Source organism: Ciconia boyciana, chromosome 30 (assembly GCF_034638445.1).
Source record: "Ciconia boyciana chromosome 30, ASM3463844v1, whole genome shotgun sequence".
Taxonomy (NCBI): domain Eukaryota; kingdom Metazoa; phylum Chordata; class Aves; order Ciconiiformes; family Ciconiidae; genus Ciconia; species Ciconia boyciana.
In genome coordinates this window covers 194,936-211,592 of record NC_132963.1, presented here as the reverse complement: position 1 = coordinate 211,592, position 16,657 = coordinate 194,936, and the positions used below count along the sequence as shown (strand labels likewise).

The following is a 16,657-nucleotide window of genomic DNA, read 5'->3' as shown; positions in this document are numbered from 1 at the left end:
AGGCCAAGAGCAGGCCTATGGCTTGTGTGGGTGCTCCTGATGTCATCAACATAATCATTAGACCCCACCCAAATATGGCTTTGTGGAAGAACCATCGTCAGCAGAAGCCCGTACACAGCACACACACGCGTGTGACAGTGTAACTCATGAGCACGCAGCAGCAGAAGCAGGAGGGTGTGAGGTCACTGTCAGTAAAACTCCTGAGCATACAGCAATGGCAGTCGGAGGGATGTGAGGTCACGTCACCGATGGCACCCCGTGCCCATGGGGCCGAGTGTGGAGCGGTCATGTGTAGCAGAGGGGCATCACGGGGGACGGGATCTGCCCGGCCCCGTGTCTGCGAGGCCGAAGGAGCAGCCCCTGCAGCCCTGGCTGGGGCAGTCGGGGTGGGGGTGGCTCGGGGGCACCGCAGGGATGTGCCTGGGCACGGTGCCAGGAGGAAACCACAGACTTCCTGCCCGGGCGCTGCGCGGGGAGCGCGGCGAGTGCTGCGAGGCCACGTGGGCTGTGGTTTGTGCACCTGCAGGCTCCAGCTCCCGATCCACCCGCGGGGAATAACGGCCCCTCGCTGACAGGCTGAGAGTCAGGGACACGGCTGAGCCTCGGGGCTGCATGGCTGCTGCCGGGGCAGGGACATGTCCCAGCTCCGGCTCCTGCGAGGGACTCACCGTGGGGCTCTCCAGGGACGCATGCGCGAGCCAGCACTCCTGGGATGGAGCTCTTCCCCTGGCCAAAGCCTTTTCCCAGCTGCTGCTCCCAGCACAGTGGGGTCTGTAGCAGGGCCAGGGGCTGTTTCCTTCCCGTCCTGACACAGATCCCGGTGCAGTCCCAGCTCCGTGGTTCCCACGGCTCGGGCTTGGCTGGACACTTGCCTCATGGGTTCTTGAATGAGCCCCGCATAGGAGGTGCTCAGTGCTCCCAGTCCCACAGCAGGGTGCAAGTGGCGACAGAGCCATTTCCCCTCCACATCCAGCTTGTCCCATGACGATCCCCCATCACAGCGACCATGACACCCTCAGCGGGACATATATGTCCCTCATATATGGTCATGAACGGCGCTGGAGAAGTTCATTGGAGGACTGGGCTGTGTCAGAGGGGAGATAGCTCCCGATAATGTCTAAAAAGGTGCTGCTGCTTCGATTGGCTCCTCCTGCAGCTGGGTCGGCATCTGCAGAGATATATTACCCTCCCATCGTTGTTGTCCCCATGAGTCCCCAGGAGCCGTGAGAGGGAGAGGACCGCAACAGGGCCGTGCCAGCAGGGCAGGAGGCTCAGGATGGAGATGGAGGGACTCCTGTCCCCTCGGGTGCTGTGGCTGCTCCTCTGGGTGCAGCAGTGCAGGGGTAAGTGCCTGTTCTCTTGTCCCACTGCCTGGGTCCAGCAGGCACCAGTGGGGTCAGCAGGATACCGCTGAGAATGGGGCTTCTTTGCAGGTGCCACTGAGACGAGGGGCAGAAGGTGCTCAAGTCAATCGACCCTGTGCCTTTCCCTGTGCCTCTGTGGGTGGGAGAGGGAGCTGTGGGCCTGGGGGCATGGGGCTGTACAGGGGTTGCTGGGCTGGTGAGGAGAGGGTGCCCTGTGCAGGGCCGGGCACAGTGTGGGGCAAGGGGTCGTTGAGTTGGGAGGAGGTGCCGCAGGCTGTGGGGTGGTGAAGGGCCCAGAGGTCTGCTGTTGGGCACCCCCAGCACTTTGCAGCACATGGGAAGAGGGGGGACCCCCACACTGCCCCAGGGACAGCCCAGAAGGGGGAGGGAGGGATCCAACCCTGGTGGCTGTGTCTTGGCCCGGGCAGGGGGCACCTCCAGACCTGCACTCTGGGGCTCAGCACTCTCCTGACCATTCCCATGTTGATGTTTGAAGGGGCTGCGGAGGTGAGGCTGGCGAATGGCGGCAGGCGCTGTGCTGGAAGAGTGGAGGTGAAACACCAGGGCCAGTGGGGGACTGTGTGTAGTTTCTCCTGGGACATGAACGATGCTGCAGTGGTTTGTAAGCAGCTGGGCTGTGGGTCTGCTCTTGAAGCTCCTAAGTATGGACATTTTGGGGCAGGATCTGGCCCCATTTGGATGGATTATGTTGGCTGTCGTGGCACCGAGTCTGCCCTGTCTCACTGCACACACAGAGGATGGGGTAACAATTACTGTGATCACAGTTGGGACGCTGGAGTGACGTGTTCAGGTGAGGGGCCAGCCTGTTCCCCACCTTTGAGGCCAGGATGGGGGAAGGGACCTGGCTGTGCCCTCAGGGACAACGAGTGGACACCGGAGCAGGGCCCAGGGTGGTTGGTCACACTGCCAAGCTGGGACTGTCATTGCTGATGTCCCTGGTCCCTGAGGAAAGACCAGTGCAAACCCAACCCGGGTGCCCACCCCGTGCCTGGCCCCTGAGGTGGCTCAGCCCACCCTCGGTCATTGCCTGCACTGGGAGATGAATCCTCCTCCCTGCCCCTTGGCGTCTGTTGGTTCCCATCTTTCATCTCCCATTCAGCCAGGACCTGTCTGGCATTGCCAGGGGCCAGGTCCCACCATGCCAGAGGCACCGAGAGCTGCTCATGAGGCCACCCACAGCCCTGGGGAAGGGCGCAGGGTGGCTGGGAACTTTTTGGTTTTACCTCCTGGCAGGCATGAGTCCCTCGGCCTAAGCAAAGGGACTGCTCAAAGGGGAAAAGCGCTGGCCTCGGGCAGAGGAGCAGGGTGGCACATGGCACCCCATTCCTCTCCCAGGGTCACCCCACAAGAACCAGCCCACATGGACATGGCCCCATGCTGTCAGTGCTGACCCACTGCCCAGCCTCTCCTGCCCACCCCAGCCCCTGGTTGCCCTGTGCCACAGGGGCTTTGCCCGCACTTGCACCGTCCTCAGTGCCTGTCCCTGTACAAGGAGCTCGTGTCAGCCCAGGGCTGCTCCTGTGCCCGCTCTCCTGCCCTCTGCCTGCCGTTGATGGGGATGTGCGTGCCTGGCAGTGCACTCTGGCCCTGGCTGAGGACCCCCTCCCCAGACAGGTGCCAGAGTGGGGGGCTGGTGCAGACACTGCAGATATAGCTGTGCCATGCCTGTACCCTGTGGCATGTTCCATCTAACAGCAGTGTCCCAACAGCCTGAGACCGCCCTGAGACCAGGGTGTGTTTCTGGCGGTTCCAGGGGTTCCTCAGCCTGGCCCTGAGCTCAGCAGGCAGAGCAGGCTGCAGCAGCCAGCAGTGCCTTGGCCAGTCTCCCTGTGCCCCGGGTGCTGCAGTGCCTGTGGCTGGTGCCAGGAAGCCCAGGGTCTCCAGGACGGCAGCAGTTTGTCTGAGCAGTGCCTGCAGCTGGGGGTTTGGGAGAGAAGCAAACCCACAAGTGCTGTGAGGATGCATGGGGAGCGGCAGGGTGTCCCTGGTGTGTTTGTGCCGTCAGCGCCCACTGGGAGCTGCTGGGGTGGTTGTGGGGCTCCTTGCCTATGGCCTCCTTGGAGATTAGGTGGGATGTGGGCAGGTTACTGCCAGAGGGCTCTGGGAACTCACAGGGGTCTTTGGTTGCTCCAGGATTTGTCCAGCTGGTCGGAGGGGACAGCCCCTGCTCAGGACGTGTGGAGATCCGTGATGGGAACCAGTGGAAAACTGTCTGTGACTCAGACTTTGGTCCCAAAGCTGCCGATGTGGTCTGCAGGGAGTTGCAGTGTGGCACAGCCCTGTCCGTCCCTGGGGCAGCTCACTTTGGAGAAGGTGTCAGTGCCATGTGGGACAGAGAGCTGCAGTGCGTGGGGAATGAACCCCTTCTCATCTCCTGCCCCAGGGGATCCCCCAGGGACCAGCCCTGCACCCACGCAAACGCTGCTGGTGTCACCTGCACACGTAAGGACTCAGGGTGGGGTGCTACATATCCGGGGCTGTGCTGGGGAGAAGGGGAGCAGGGCAGGGACTGTGCTGTGCTGGGCATGAGGACAGAAGGGCTGATGTGGTTGTCTGCAGCCCTAAAATCGTGCAGAAGGAGGAGGATGGCAGGTTCTCCTCCATTTGGCCTCTCCTCCACCTCCTGAGGGAGCAAAAGCACAAGTCCGTCCTGTATCATCATTCTCTGTCCGCAGAGTACACGGGGTTCAGGCTGGTGAACGGCCGCACGGCATGTGAGGGAAGGGTGGAGGTTGAGGTGCTGGGGACCTGGGGCACCCTCTGTGCCTCCCGCTGGGATCTCTCGGACGCCCACGTTCTCTGTCGTCACCTCAACTGCGGGTTTGCTGAGTCCATTCCCAGAGGAGGGCATTTTGGGAGAGGACCCGGCCCTGTCTGGAGAGACACATTCCACTGTAACGGGACTGAAGCCCACCTGGGACAGTGTGCAGTGACTGCCCTGGGGGCCTCGCCGTGCTCCCACGAGAGCAACGCTGCTGTCATTTGCTCAGGTGAGTCCCACAGAGCCCAGTCCCACACCCACAGGGGCTGTCTGGGTGCCCCCAGCAGCAGCAGCAGCAGCAGAGCAGGGGTGTGAGCTGCAGAGCAGGGCTGGGCTTTGCCCTCACTCCTGGTCAGCACAAGTCCCAAACTTTTCCTGTTTAATGGGGAAGGTCCCACTTGCTCTTATCCCTGCCAGCCACACAGGCTCCCAGTCCCAGGTCCGCAGAGATGCAGAGGGGCAGAGACGTGTGGGCTCTGCCCCATGGCTCAGCAGTGCCAATGCCAGCACTGAGGTTGGGCAAGGCTCGTCCTGGTGCTGCCTGTCCCCAGGCCACCGCCGGCTGCTGCTCCCTCCTGCGGGAGCTGCCCCAGCTGCCTCAGCAGGGACGTGTTGGGTGGCTCTGGCCCAGCAAGAGCAGAGAGTGTCTTGCCCAGGAAGGCTGAGGGATGCGGAAACCAGCCATGTGGAAAGCTGCTCCTGAAGCTCGCCACAGAGGGCTGGGGGTAGGTGGGTGAGCTTCAGGGCACCGTGAGGGTTCCAGAGCCTGGAGAGGTGCTGCAGGTTTCTGGGCTGTCTGGTGCTGCTGAGGGCTGGGGCATGGCTGCTCTCCCCAGGCCCAGACAGCTCCTCATCCCTGCGGCTGGTGGGTGGAGGGAGCCGGTGCGACGGGCGAGTGGAGATCTTGCAGCGCGGGACATGGGGCAGAGTCCTGGATGACCAGTGGGACATGCAGGAGGCCAGCGTGGTGTGCCGGCAGCTGCAGTGCGGAGAGGCAGAGGCAGCCTACAACCCCCCAAAGCCTCAGAGAGGGACGGGTCCCGTGGGGCTGCGAGGGGTGCGGTGCGCAGGGCACGAGGCCAACCTGACCCTCTGCAACACCTCCGTGCCCGAGAGCGCGCTGGCAGCAGGGATTGCAGAGGACGTGGGGGTCGTTTGCTGGGGTGAGTGGCACTGCAGGGGCCCTCCCAGGCTCTGGGCTGGGTGGGCAGCCGGCCCCTGATGGCAGCTGGGGTTTCTTCCTGCTGCAGGGAGCCAGCAGGTCCGGCTGGTGAATGGGTCCGGGCGCTGAGCTGGCAGAGTGGAGATCTACTACCAGGGCAGCTGGGGGACCATCTGTGATGATGGCTGGGACCTGCCCGACGCCACCGTCGTTTGCCACCAGCTGGGCTGCGGAGGGGCGGCGGAGGCGGTTGGCTCTGCTCGGTTTGGGAAAGGCTCTGGTCGGATCTGGCTGCAGAGCGTAAACTGCTCCGGGGACGAAGCTGCTCTCTGGGACTGCCCGGCAGGGTCCTGGGGGCAACACAACTGCGGGCACAAGGAGGACGCAGGAGTGGTCTGCTCAGGTCTGTGCTGGGACCTGGTTTTGGGAGCCCTGTGCCCGGGGAGGCCAGGACAAGGGGAGAGCTGGCAACGGCCAAGGCTGTTCATGGCTGCCTCTGAGCCCCTGCCCAAGCCCACCCTGGGTACACCCACGCATGGGTCTCCTCAGTCCCACCCGGGGGGCCCTGGGGAGCTGAGCCATCCTCGAGGATTAGCGTGGAGGGCAGGGGTGTCTGTCAATCAGGGATTTTTCTCTGCCCATGGGTGCAAGGGGGACTTGCTGGCCATGCCTTGCCTGGCTGAGGGCCTGGGGGTGCAGGGGCATCCCTGCTCCCACAGCCCCGGACCAGCCTGTTCCCATTCGGTGCCTTTCCTCCCAGAGTTCGTGGCCCTGAGGCTGGAGAACAGCAGCAACTGCGCCGGGCGCCTGCAGGTTTTCTATAACAGGACGTGGGGGAGCGTCTGCTTAAACTCAATGACTCCCAAAACGGTGTCGCTGGCATGCAAGGAGCTGGGCTGTGGGGACGGAGGGTCCCTGGAACCCTACCCGACCTATGGCAGGCTGCCTGGCCCCGCCTGGCTGGATCGCGTGCAGTGTGGGGAGAGAAACAGCTCCTTCTGGCAGTGTCCCTCCGCGCCCTGGCACCCAAAGTCATGCGATGACCTGCGAGATGAGACCCACATCACCTGCAATGGTAACTCTCACCCACCCAGCCACCAGCGTCACCCCAGCTCCTGCTCCCTGCTGGGCATTGTCAAACGCAGAGACAGAGGCCACCCGTGGGAGGCAGAGGTGTCTCCAGGCAAGGTCTCAGAAGAGCCCAGCCAGGGCTCTGAGGAGCGTCCCCTCCATGGACGCCCTCCTGCTGCTCTGTGACCCAGGGAGCCTTGGGGGCTGAGCAGTCAGGGTGCCCCACAGTGCCGTGCGTGTCCCTGAATGACCGGGGTTCAGCTGCTGCCGTGAGCGAGGCTGCATGGGGAGGCACAAGCAGAGCTCAGCCCCACTCTCTGCTGCACGACCCCCTGCAGCAGCCCCTTCACCCCAGCATTTCCTTCTGCAGGGAGACGGCCAGAAACGCCCCCGGCGCTGGGGACCGTGTGCCCAAACTCCACGAGCTGCACAGGTAGCTGCTCCTCTGCAGGCCCCTCTCCCCTGGCAGGGCTCTGCCTGCAGTGCCAGTGCTCTGAGGGTCTCTGCCTTCTGCAGACAGGGAGAAGATTCGTGCCGTGGGAGGCGAGAATGGGTGCTCAGGCAGAGTGGAGATCTGGCACCGCGGCTCCTGGGGGACGGTGTGCGACGACTCCTGGGACATGTGGGATGCCGCGGTGGCATGCAGGCAGCTGGGCTGTGGCCCTGCAGTGTCTGCCCTGGACGAGGCTGCATTTGGGGAGGGGACGGGCCCCATCTGGCTGGAGCAGGTGGAGTGCCGGGGGACAGAGCCATCTCTGCAGGACTGCTGGGCCCGGCCTGGGGACAGCGGTGCCTGCCGGCATAAGGAGGACGCTGCCGTACGCTGCTCGGGTGAGTGGCAGGACTGGGACCCCTCACGGGGGTATTGGTGAGGAGCTGGGGCAGGCGTTTTCCTTGCTGGGTCCCATCATGGCTCCAGAGCTCCTGAGAGCATGGCTGTCCCTGCAGAGCATGGGAGCCTGGGGCCAAGTTGGCAGCAGCTTCTGTGGGGCTGGATGCCCTCCAGATTCTGCTCGTGGGGCCCTGCAGCTCCCAGGGGCATCTCTGGGGCTGCCCACGCCATCCTGTCCATGGCCCAGAGCAGGGCCCTGGGCTCTGTCCCAGCGACCCTGAGCAGCCCTGCAGGAGAGGCAATTTGGGTGGGATGCGTCAGGGATGTCTGCACACACACACACACACGCGCACACACACGGCGCGTGTCAGAGAGGAGGCTCCCTGGTACCTGCACGCCCACCCTCTCAGCCCAGCTCTCCTTCTCCTCCTCTGCAGCTGCACCCAGGACAGCAGCACCAACTCCCCGAGCAGGTAACCTCTCCTTCCTGCCAGCCCTGGGTCTCCCGAGGCCGGGCTGTGACCCACGGCTGGAGGGAAGGGGCTCCTTGCTGGGGTGGGAAACTGTCAAGAGGAGGCACCGGGGTAGCGGTGGGGGAGGTTGGGGAGGGCTGTCGTTTAACCAGCAGAGTGGGCGCTTCCCCATATTGTCCCCCCGGGGTCCCCTACCCCTGGTGTAATGGGTTGAGGACTGGGGTATCCCGGCCCCCCACCTCTCTCAGACCCGTTGTTGCCCTTTCTGTGTTCCTGCCATGCAGATCCCAGCCCGGGCCGTGCGACCGGCAGCGGGAGAGTCTCATTGCCTGTTATCATCTGCATCATCCTGGGAGCCCTTCTCTGCCTGCTCCTGGCCCTCCTGGCCGGGCAAGTGCGAATCGCCAGGGCTGGGCAGAGAGGTGAGTCCTTCCCCCACGATCCTGGGGGAATGTGTCTCCTGGCAAGGCCGGGGTGCTGTGGGGTGTCAGTGAGCGGTACAGGAAGAGAAGAGGGGACAAGAGTGTGTGCTGCCTGCTGTCCCCCGTACCGCCCCATTGACTGCCTGAGCATGGGCCAGGGGTAGGGGGAGTGCAGAGATGGGGAGATGTAGGGGTGGGGTGAAGAGAGAAATGGCAGAGTGGGGCTGAGGGAGATGGGAGGAGAGGGGAGACAGATGAGGACGAGCCACTGGCAGTGCTGTGGGCAGCACTGGAGGGGGTGTGGGGCATGGAGATGCTGGGAGAAGCGTGGGGCAGCAGGGTCCATCCCTGTGGTGTCAGGCCCCCAGGCTGTTCCTCCACCCATCCCTGACCTCCCTGCGGCAGGGCAGGGGCCGTGCTATGGATCCATGGGGCAGAGACGGAGCAGCTCCAGGGGCAGAGGAAAGGTGGAACTGCTCCCAGCTCAGCACCAGGGGCACCAGGGGCCTGACGCAGGGTCCAGAGGGGCACAAGGGCTGTCTCTGAGGGGATGGTGCGAGGGTGTCACTGCCCCAGACTGTCTCCATGGGGACGTTGCCCCGACTTAGGAAGTGGCAGCAGTGACCGGACAGCGCAGTGGGTCTGTGCTGTGGGGACAGCCCTGGGCTGGCCCAGGGGAACAGGGCTGGGGGAGCAGAGCGGGATCCCCTCCCCTCTCTGCCCATCCCTGGGCCAGCCCTGCCTCTGTCCGCAGGCTCCGAGAGAGCTTGGGAGCCTTTCCCTGATGCCGTGTATGAGGAGATCGGTTACAGCCCGGCATGGGAGAAGCAGGCGAGGTTCAGCGGCTCAGGTGGGTGAGGGTCCCTCATGGGGGGCATATCTGCAGGGCTCTTTTCCCTGGCCCCCACCCAGGGCTGACCCCCTGCAGCCCCCTGGCCCATGGTCGCTGCAGCACTGGGGCTGTGGGGGCTGTGGGGAGAGCAGCCAGGTCCCGGGCCCAGGAGAGAAGCTTCATCCCCACCAGCTCTGCCTGTCCCAGCCTGGGACAGCCCCTCTCTGCCTGCCCCTGCACCCCATGGGACACCTGAGGGCTGAGGGAAGGTGCTGTCCCAGGGCAGCTCTGGGAGCCCCTTTGAGATGGGGGTTGTCCCAGGGGAGCAGGCTGAGTTCTGAGTGCTCCTCTCCCCTCAGCCCTGGCTCTGGAGCTCCCCTGTCACCAGCAGCACTGTCCGCAAGCCGGGTCAGTGGGGCTCAACCCATCAAAGCTGCTGTGCCTCTCTCCAGGCTCCTATTCAGAGGGGTCCCTTACCAAGCTGCAGCCCTACCCTGAGGACAGCAAGGAGGAAGATGGTCCGGGGCCAGTACCAGGTAACAGGGGGCAAGAAGAGGTTGATCTCTCCTCCCTGCAGACATGGGGTGGACAGCAGTGTCACTGAGTGTCACCCTCAGAGTTGGGTAGGACATGGCGGGGGGTCTCCTGTGGTGCTGCCCACACCATTGTCTGAGCCCCATGTCCCTGTGCAGCCTCCCATCCGCTACTCTGCAGGATGTCTCTTCTCACTGTCACCAGCTCCCCTCTCCTTTCAGACATCCCTGTCCTGCCCGGAGGTGACCCAGCGGATGGCTATGATGATGCCAGGGAGGTTTCTGACCCTGCGGAGGATCCAGCCCCTGGGCAGGGAGACTGGGAAAAGTCCAGGGTACCAGAGGAGGGAGCAGGGCCCAGGGATGCATCCAGAGGTGAGAGGGAAAGATAGCACTGCTGGTTCCTGGGGTGCCATCCCTGCTGCCAGCGAATTGCTGCCGTACTGAGAGCCCAGCCTCCTGGGATGGGGGAACCTGCCCTGGGAGATTTCCTTGGGGAGACCGGGGCTGGGAGAGGGAGCTGAACATCTCAGGACTGGTGATGAGAAGGGAGGAAGGTGATGTACAGACCAGGAGGGACACCCCATGGGGTGAACGTGCAGTGGCCTGCCTTGCTGCTTGCAGGGGCAAACCTGCGATCCCAGAGAAGTGCTGGGGTCCCTGGAGCTGAGGGAGATGCCTGGTCTCTGTCCCCAGAGAGCACGGGCTATGACGATGCTGAAGAGGTGTCTCTGGTACATCCCCCTGAGGACACCAAGGCTGTGACACCAGAGCTCAGTGCACAACAGTCCCTGAGCCCTGGGCACGGAGAGCCCGTCCCTGCCGTGCAGCTGGGTGCAGCCAGCCAGGAGGAGAGGTCTGTGCAGCTGGGAGAGCCGTGAGCATCAGGAAACCATCTCCTTTTTCCAACGGGCAGCAGAAAGAGCTGGGATTGCCTCTATTTTTATTGCCTGCTTTACACCTTCCTTCATGTGTGTTCTTATTAAAAGGCTTTGGGGTTTGAGCCAGAGCTGGTGCTTGCCTGCCCAGGTGTTGGGGTGTCCCCTGAGGCTGACTGGGGGGAGCAGAGCACACAGACATGGCAGTGGGGAAGGGGCACATCTCGGGGACTGCGGGCTCAGGGTCAGGCTTTGTGGCTGCTGTGCTTTGCGGAGGAGCTGCTCCTGGGCAGAGCTGTGTCACTGCAGCGCTGCCCAGTTGCCAGGAGCTCCCTCTGTCCCAGGAGCCCAGCCCAGCTCAGCACAAGGACCAGCCCAAGGCGTCACTTTTTCTTCCCCCTCTGGGCTCTCTTCAGGTGTCCCTGGGGCTCCAGGGGAACCTGCTGTGAAACAGGCTGAAGGAATCACTGAGGTTCCCTTCCTCAGCCAGGGAGACAGACTTCTTTCCAGCAGTGCCATTTCTCCTATCAGGAAAAAACTGGGCAGGAACATTGCCTTTCCTTGGCCCATCGTTAGGCAGGACACCCGGACAGTGCCAGGGAGGGGTCTCCTTTACCCCTGCAGAGGGAAGGGATTCAGCTGAGTCAATGGAGGCACCTCCTCCTGTGTTTTTAGTCCTGGGCCCAGAAAGGGACTTGGGTCCCTCCCATGCACACCACAATCTAGGATCTAAATCCATCAAAGGAGGTGGGATTCCTCTTGCCTCAGTTCAGGTGTGCACAAAATGGCCACCTGCATGTGAGCTCCTTGTCTCAGCTCTGATGCTAATTCCTGGAGATGGAGGGCAGCAGTGAGCTGCTCAGACACCAACACCTGGTGACATGTGAGGTCCGAGAGATGGCCCAAGACACGTGCAGGGAACTGCAAGCTCTACTGGAGAAATTTTCTGAGACCGGGCAACATCTGGAGGCATCTTCTTGGAGGTTGTTGGGCAATGCCTTTGGCCAATTGAAATGACACCAGATGCCAAAATTTAGGGCAACTGAAGCTTTCACTACTCAGTGTGTTCAAGGCTTCATCACGCATAACGGTAACTTGGAGAGACAAATACAATAGACACAAACAAACACCCCACAAACACCTTGCTCGTTCTTTCCCCAACTTTTATTGCTGAGCATGACGTCATGTGGTGTGGGATATCCCTTTGACCCAGCTGGGTCAGCGGTCCTGGCTGTGTCCCCTCCCAGCCTCTTGCCCATCCCAGCCTAGTTGCTGGTGGGTGAGCGTGAGAAACAGAGAAGGCCTTGATGCTGTGCAAGCACTGTTGAGCGATAGCTAAAGCATCGGGGTGTAACCAGGACTGTTCTGGTCACAAATCCAACGCACGGCACCATATGGGCTGCTATGGAGAAAATTAACTCCATCCCTGCCAAAACCAGGGCAAGAAAGCCCATCCTACTCCTACCACGCAAGTGACACGCAGCAGAGAGGAGTGTTTGGGCACACCAGAGGGGCTGTTGCATCCCACAGCCATCCTGCTGATGGGATCCTTCGATCCCATCTCTTGTAACTACCCAAACGCAGCCAACCCCCAAACCCCACCTGCCCGGACGGGCTCCCAGTAGCAGAGACGTGGGGGCTGCTGCGAGAACCTGACCAAGGCTCCCACCGGGCTTGGGGGACAATGTGGCAACTAGGACTCCCGGGTCATGGTGCTGGGGCTGCCCTGAGCCCCAAGGCTCCCATGGGAATGGCTCAGTCCCCTTGCGAGGGGGGCCATGCAGGGCCAGCTTACCCTGGGAGCTGGTACCTCATGGCGTTCTGGCTCTGGGATGAAAAGGGGTCCTGCGTCCCCGGGGATGAGGTGTCCTTCAGCTCCCACAGGGCTCTCACGAGCCAGCTGGAAATGTCTCTGCTGTAAATCAGCCCTTTCCCTTGGACTAGTCTCCTTTGGGAGAACCTCTGTTCCTTCCCATGGGATCCTCTTGTGCCACTGGGTTCATGCCCTGGGCTCTGGGGTGCCAATCCCTTTCTGGGGGTTAGATGGCCACAGCCCTGGTCCTGAGCCCTTCCCACATCCCCATTTCTGCTCCAGCCCTGCCCTGGGAGCAGAGTAAGGCTGGCTGGCTGAAACTGGGGCACAGCCCAGCTCCGCGGCCATGGCAGTGTTTGTCTGGGCTGTTTGTGGACACCTGCATCTGTCACCCCCTGGGCGAGGAGCTTGGCGAGGGGCTGTGAGGCGGCTGGCCCGCAGCCTGACACCTCTTTCCCTTGCTTTCCAGAGATTGTGGCTATCTGGGATGCTGTGTCTACGTACATCCTGGGACAGATGAAGCTGGACAAGGTGGGCTGGCATCTCGGCCCTCCTTTGCCCTGGAGAGAGAGCCTGAACCCCGGGCAGCAATCCCTCCCTCAGCATCATGGCAGCACACCGAGATAACCCTGTGTGCCCAGAGCTGCTTCTTGGTCAACCAGGAGAGAAACCAAGTCCAGATGTAGTCTGAGAAAGCATTTGGCGCCTGATAGGGCTTCACCCTTCCCTATGGTCAGAGTGGAGAGACCAAGCAGAGAGCCTGGGCATTAGGCTGGGTCCGTGCCAAGGATAATCCCTGGGAACCACTCCCATATGTATTCCTTGTGCTGGAAATGCCTGGAATCTTCTCTATCCACGGGATGCTAGCCAATATTTTGAGGAGGGGAAGAAAACAAATGCAGAACAAGGGCCTTTTCCAAAGCTTTCACTTTTCCCATCTCTAAAATACCCACTCATCAGCCTTTTTGTCTTTTTCCTGGGCAGGGTGTCGTGGTCACAGGACTCGGGACCTTCGCTATGCTCCAAGAGCGATTCCTCGGTGAAGAAGAGGAGCATGTGGTTCGAAGACCTGTCTTCCACCTGGACATTGATGTGTTATGTGTGCAGGAGCTCGCGTTCCCCACAGTGGTTATCCCTGGTGAGAAGGCAGCGGCCACCCTCCGCTTTCCTCCTCCGTGTCTGGGGGTGGGTGCGTGCTCGCTGCTCTTTGGAAAGGGCTGGGAGAAGTAGGGAATTGCCTCCAAAGGTCAGGGGAAGGCTTGAGCTCCCCCAAAACAAACCACTCCCCAAGAGCTGTTTTTATAAACCACATTTTGATGCCTTTTTGTTATGAATCTTCCATGGAAATTTGGCCTGCTGTGGCACTGACGATGTTCCTCCTCCTTGCAGACGATGTCAAGATCAAGCCGCTGAACTCCAAGTGGCTATCGCAAGCCACCTCCTTCCCGCGGCACGTGGTGGAGGACTGTGTGCAAGAGACCATACTCTTGTACTCCTTCCAGCTGAGGAACAGCCGGCGCCTCGCCTTCGCCTTCAAGGACATTGGCGTTTTGTCCTGCAAAGACGATGTCCTGTGCATGCGGTTTTATTACGACTGCGTCACAGGGCTGGAGAGCAAGGCCAGCCGGATTGCACTGCTGCACACTGTGAGTTGCTGAGGTTTTGAGGGCTGCTTCAATGTCTTTGGGAAGCCTATTGAAGGGGGAGCAACCCAATCACCATTGGCCAGCCTGGACGTGGCAGGCCGGCCAAACGCCTTTCCCTATGCTCACCCTGACTGACTCCTCCATTAGCAAAGAAAGTTTCTTCTGAGTTTCTGGGTCCTTGCCCTAAAAAAAGCCCGGCAGTGTTATTGCGCAGTCTCAGTGTTTGCTGTGCAGCTTCTCCAGAGCAGACAAGGGCTAATGTTCATGGAGGAGGATCTGGAAGAGGGCTTTGGAGAAGTGCCTTTCCTTTGGAGCAGGAGACAGCTCTGCTTCCTTTGGGAGCCAAGAGAAGACTGCCTTGGAAACCTTCTAACAGCTCTGGGTCACTTTGCAGAGGCTGTGGATGCCAGCTGCAGCTGTCTGCGGTGGAGCGACCACGGCTCGGGGGATGCAGGCTGCTCCTGCCGAGGCGTTCCCGAGGTGAGTGCGTTTCCTCTGCGGCCCTTGACCAACCGAGCGGGCGGCTTTCCAGTTCCTGCTCAGCAGTGCACGTTGTCGGGGCTCGACACTCGGCATCGAGTCAGGGATCCATCCTGAAGTGACTGGTTTCTGGTTAACTAATGCCGAGTTGGGAATACGCGTGTATTCTCCTGGAGTGACCGGGCGTCGTGATTGTGTTTCTCACGCCCAGCCTGCCGTCATTCCCATCAGAGAGAACCGAGTGCACACGGAGAGGACTTCAAGCTCCATTTTCTGGTGTTGGGGGGAGATTGCCAGTAAACCCTGTGCGTGGCCACAAAGGAAAAGGGATGCCATGCCTCGCACGACAGTCAGGAGGGTTAGTGCGGGGAAGCTGCAGAGGGTAGGGGGTCACCCTTCTTCAAGCCTGTGTCGTCATTTGCTCTCCAGGTTTCGGTTCATTGTGTTCAGCAGAGCGGTGGCCCAGGCTTTCTCCACCTGGCACAAGAAGGCTGCAGAAAGTCACAAGATCAGAAGACGTACGGGAACGGGTCCCTGCTGTCCAGGTGGGGCCCTGCCCCACGCTGGGTGACCACAGCCCCACTAAAACGCACTCCCCATGGGGCTGCTCTGAAGAGCTTCCTCCTTTCCCAGGTGCACAGGGGCTTCCTGACAAGCTGCTGCAGAGGTGGGCAAAGTTTTCCCTCCCCATGCTGCCAAGCCAGGGGCCAGGCACGAGGCAGCAAGGCACGCGGAAAAAGTCTTCTGCCAGGTGAGACCCTTGTGGGAAGGGAAGAAAGGGATCCTTGCACCCATGTAGCAGAGACATCCCCTTTGGACAGTCCGGCTGTAGGGACTCGGGAAGGTCCCTGCCACATGCCCCACGGTTTTTACAAGCTTGTTTCCCCCATTGTAGGCCCCATAGTGGGGAAGGCAGAGGATGTTGAGTGCACCCCACAGCACTTTGCTTGCCCTTACAACAGACCTGAGGGTTCCTCCTCTCCCATGCATCTGATGAGGCTCAGGAAAGGCTCCCCTGTGCCATGGGAAACAGCCCCACCTGCCCCGCTTCTTCTGCCAGCCTGGGGAGCTTTGATACCAGATGAAAATGGGAGACCAACCTGCCCCGTGCTCATGCCGACTCCTCCTGGTGTCTCTTTGCAGTGTGCTCCCGCCATGTCCAGGCAGCTCCCCCAGGATGAAGGAGGCAGGCAGGCAGGAGCCAGCTCCTCCAGCCAGGTCCACTGCTGCACTCCCGTCCTCTGAAGGCTGCAGGAGAGCGTTGCAGGTACGTGCGCTGCCTTGCTGCAACTACCATGCTGTTTGAGACTCGGCAAAAGCCTCTTTGTGCAGAGAGCCATCCTGAAAGGATCCCTTGGCGTGCGTTCATTGTAACCTGTCTGTCACATCCTTCAGATCTTCTTCATGAAAAGGCAGGCGCTGCACACCCTTCCTGCCTGTTCTTGTCCCCTGGGATGTCACGAAACAGTGTACTCTTCGCTGGGTACTTGTCTTCGGGTGTACTCGTCCCTGGGTAAAGAACTGGCTGGATGGCCAGTCCCAAAGAGTGGTGGTGAATGGAGTTTACTCCAGTTGGCGGCCGGTCAAAAGCGGTGTTCCCCAGGGCTCTGTGCTGGGGCCAGTTCTGTTTAATATCTTTATCAATGATCTGGATGAGGGCATTGAGTGCACCCTCAGTAAGTCTGCAGATGACACCAAGTTGTGCAGGAGTGTTGATCTGCTTGAGGGTAGGAAGGCTCTGCAGAGGGACCTGGACAGGCTGGATCGATGGGCCGAGGTCAATTGTATGAGGGTTAACAAGGCCAAGTGCAAGGTCCTGCACTTGGGCCACAGCAACCCCATGCAACGCTACAGGCTTGGGGAAGAGTGGCTGGAAAGCTGCCTGGCAGAGAAGGGCCTGGGGTGTTGGTTGACATCCAGCTGAATATGAGCCAGCAGTGTGCCAAAATGGCCAAGAAAGCCAATGGCATCCTGGCTTGTGTCAGAAATAGTGTGGCCAGCAGGAGTAGGGCAGTGATCGTGCCCCTGTACTCGGCACTGGTGAGGCCGCACCTCGAATGCTGTGTTCAGTGTTGGGCCCCTCACTCCAAGAGAGACATTGAGGGGCTGGAGCGTGTCCAGAGAAGGGCAACGAAGCTGGGGAAGGGTCTGGAGCACAAGGCTGATGGGGAGCGGCTGAGGGAAATGGGGTTGTTCAGCCTGGAGAAACGGAGGCTGAGGGGAGACCTCATTGATCTCTACAACTCCCTGAAAGGAGGTTGTAGAGAGGTGGGGGTCGGTCTCTTCTCCCATGTAACAAGTGATAGGACGAGAGGAAATGGCCTCAAGTTGCATCAGGAGAGGTTTGGATTGGATATGAGGAAAAAATT

General features: G+C 61.0%; 1 protein-coding gene across 1 annotated transcript; it reads left to right on the top strand.

The window, feature by feature from the left end:
- Positions 1-3,433: 3,433 nt before the first annotated feature.
- LOC140644964 (scavenger receptor cysteine-rich domain-containing protein SCART1-like) lies at positions 3,434-15,533 on the top strand. The gene is given in 19 exon segments (XM_072848153.1): positions 3,434-3,827; positions 4,061-4,375; positions 4,983-5,309; positions 5,397-5,711; positions 6,069-6,383; positions 6,750-6,812; positions 6,896-7,210; positions 7,649-7,684; positions 7,969-8,106; positions 8,861-8,956; positions 9,298-9,474; positions 9,694-9,846; positions 12,632-12,693; positions 13,147-13,300; positions 13,552-13,808; positions 14,203-14,288; positions 14,718-14,806; positions 15,184-15,191; positions 15,432-15,533. Coding segments are annotated over 19 exon segments (3,402 nt in total).
- The last annotated feature ends 1,124 nt before the right edge of the window (positions 15,534-16,657 follow it).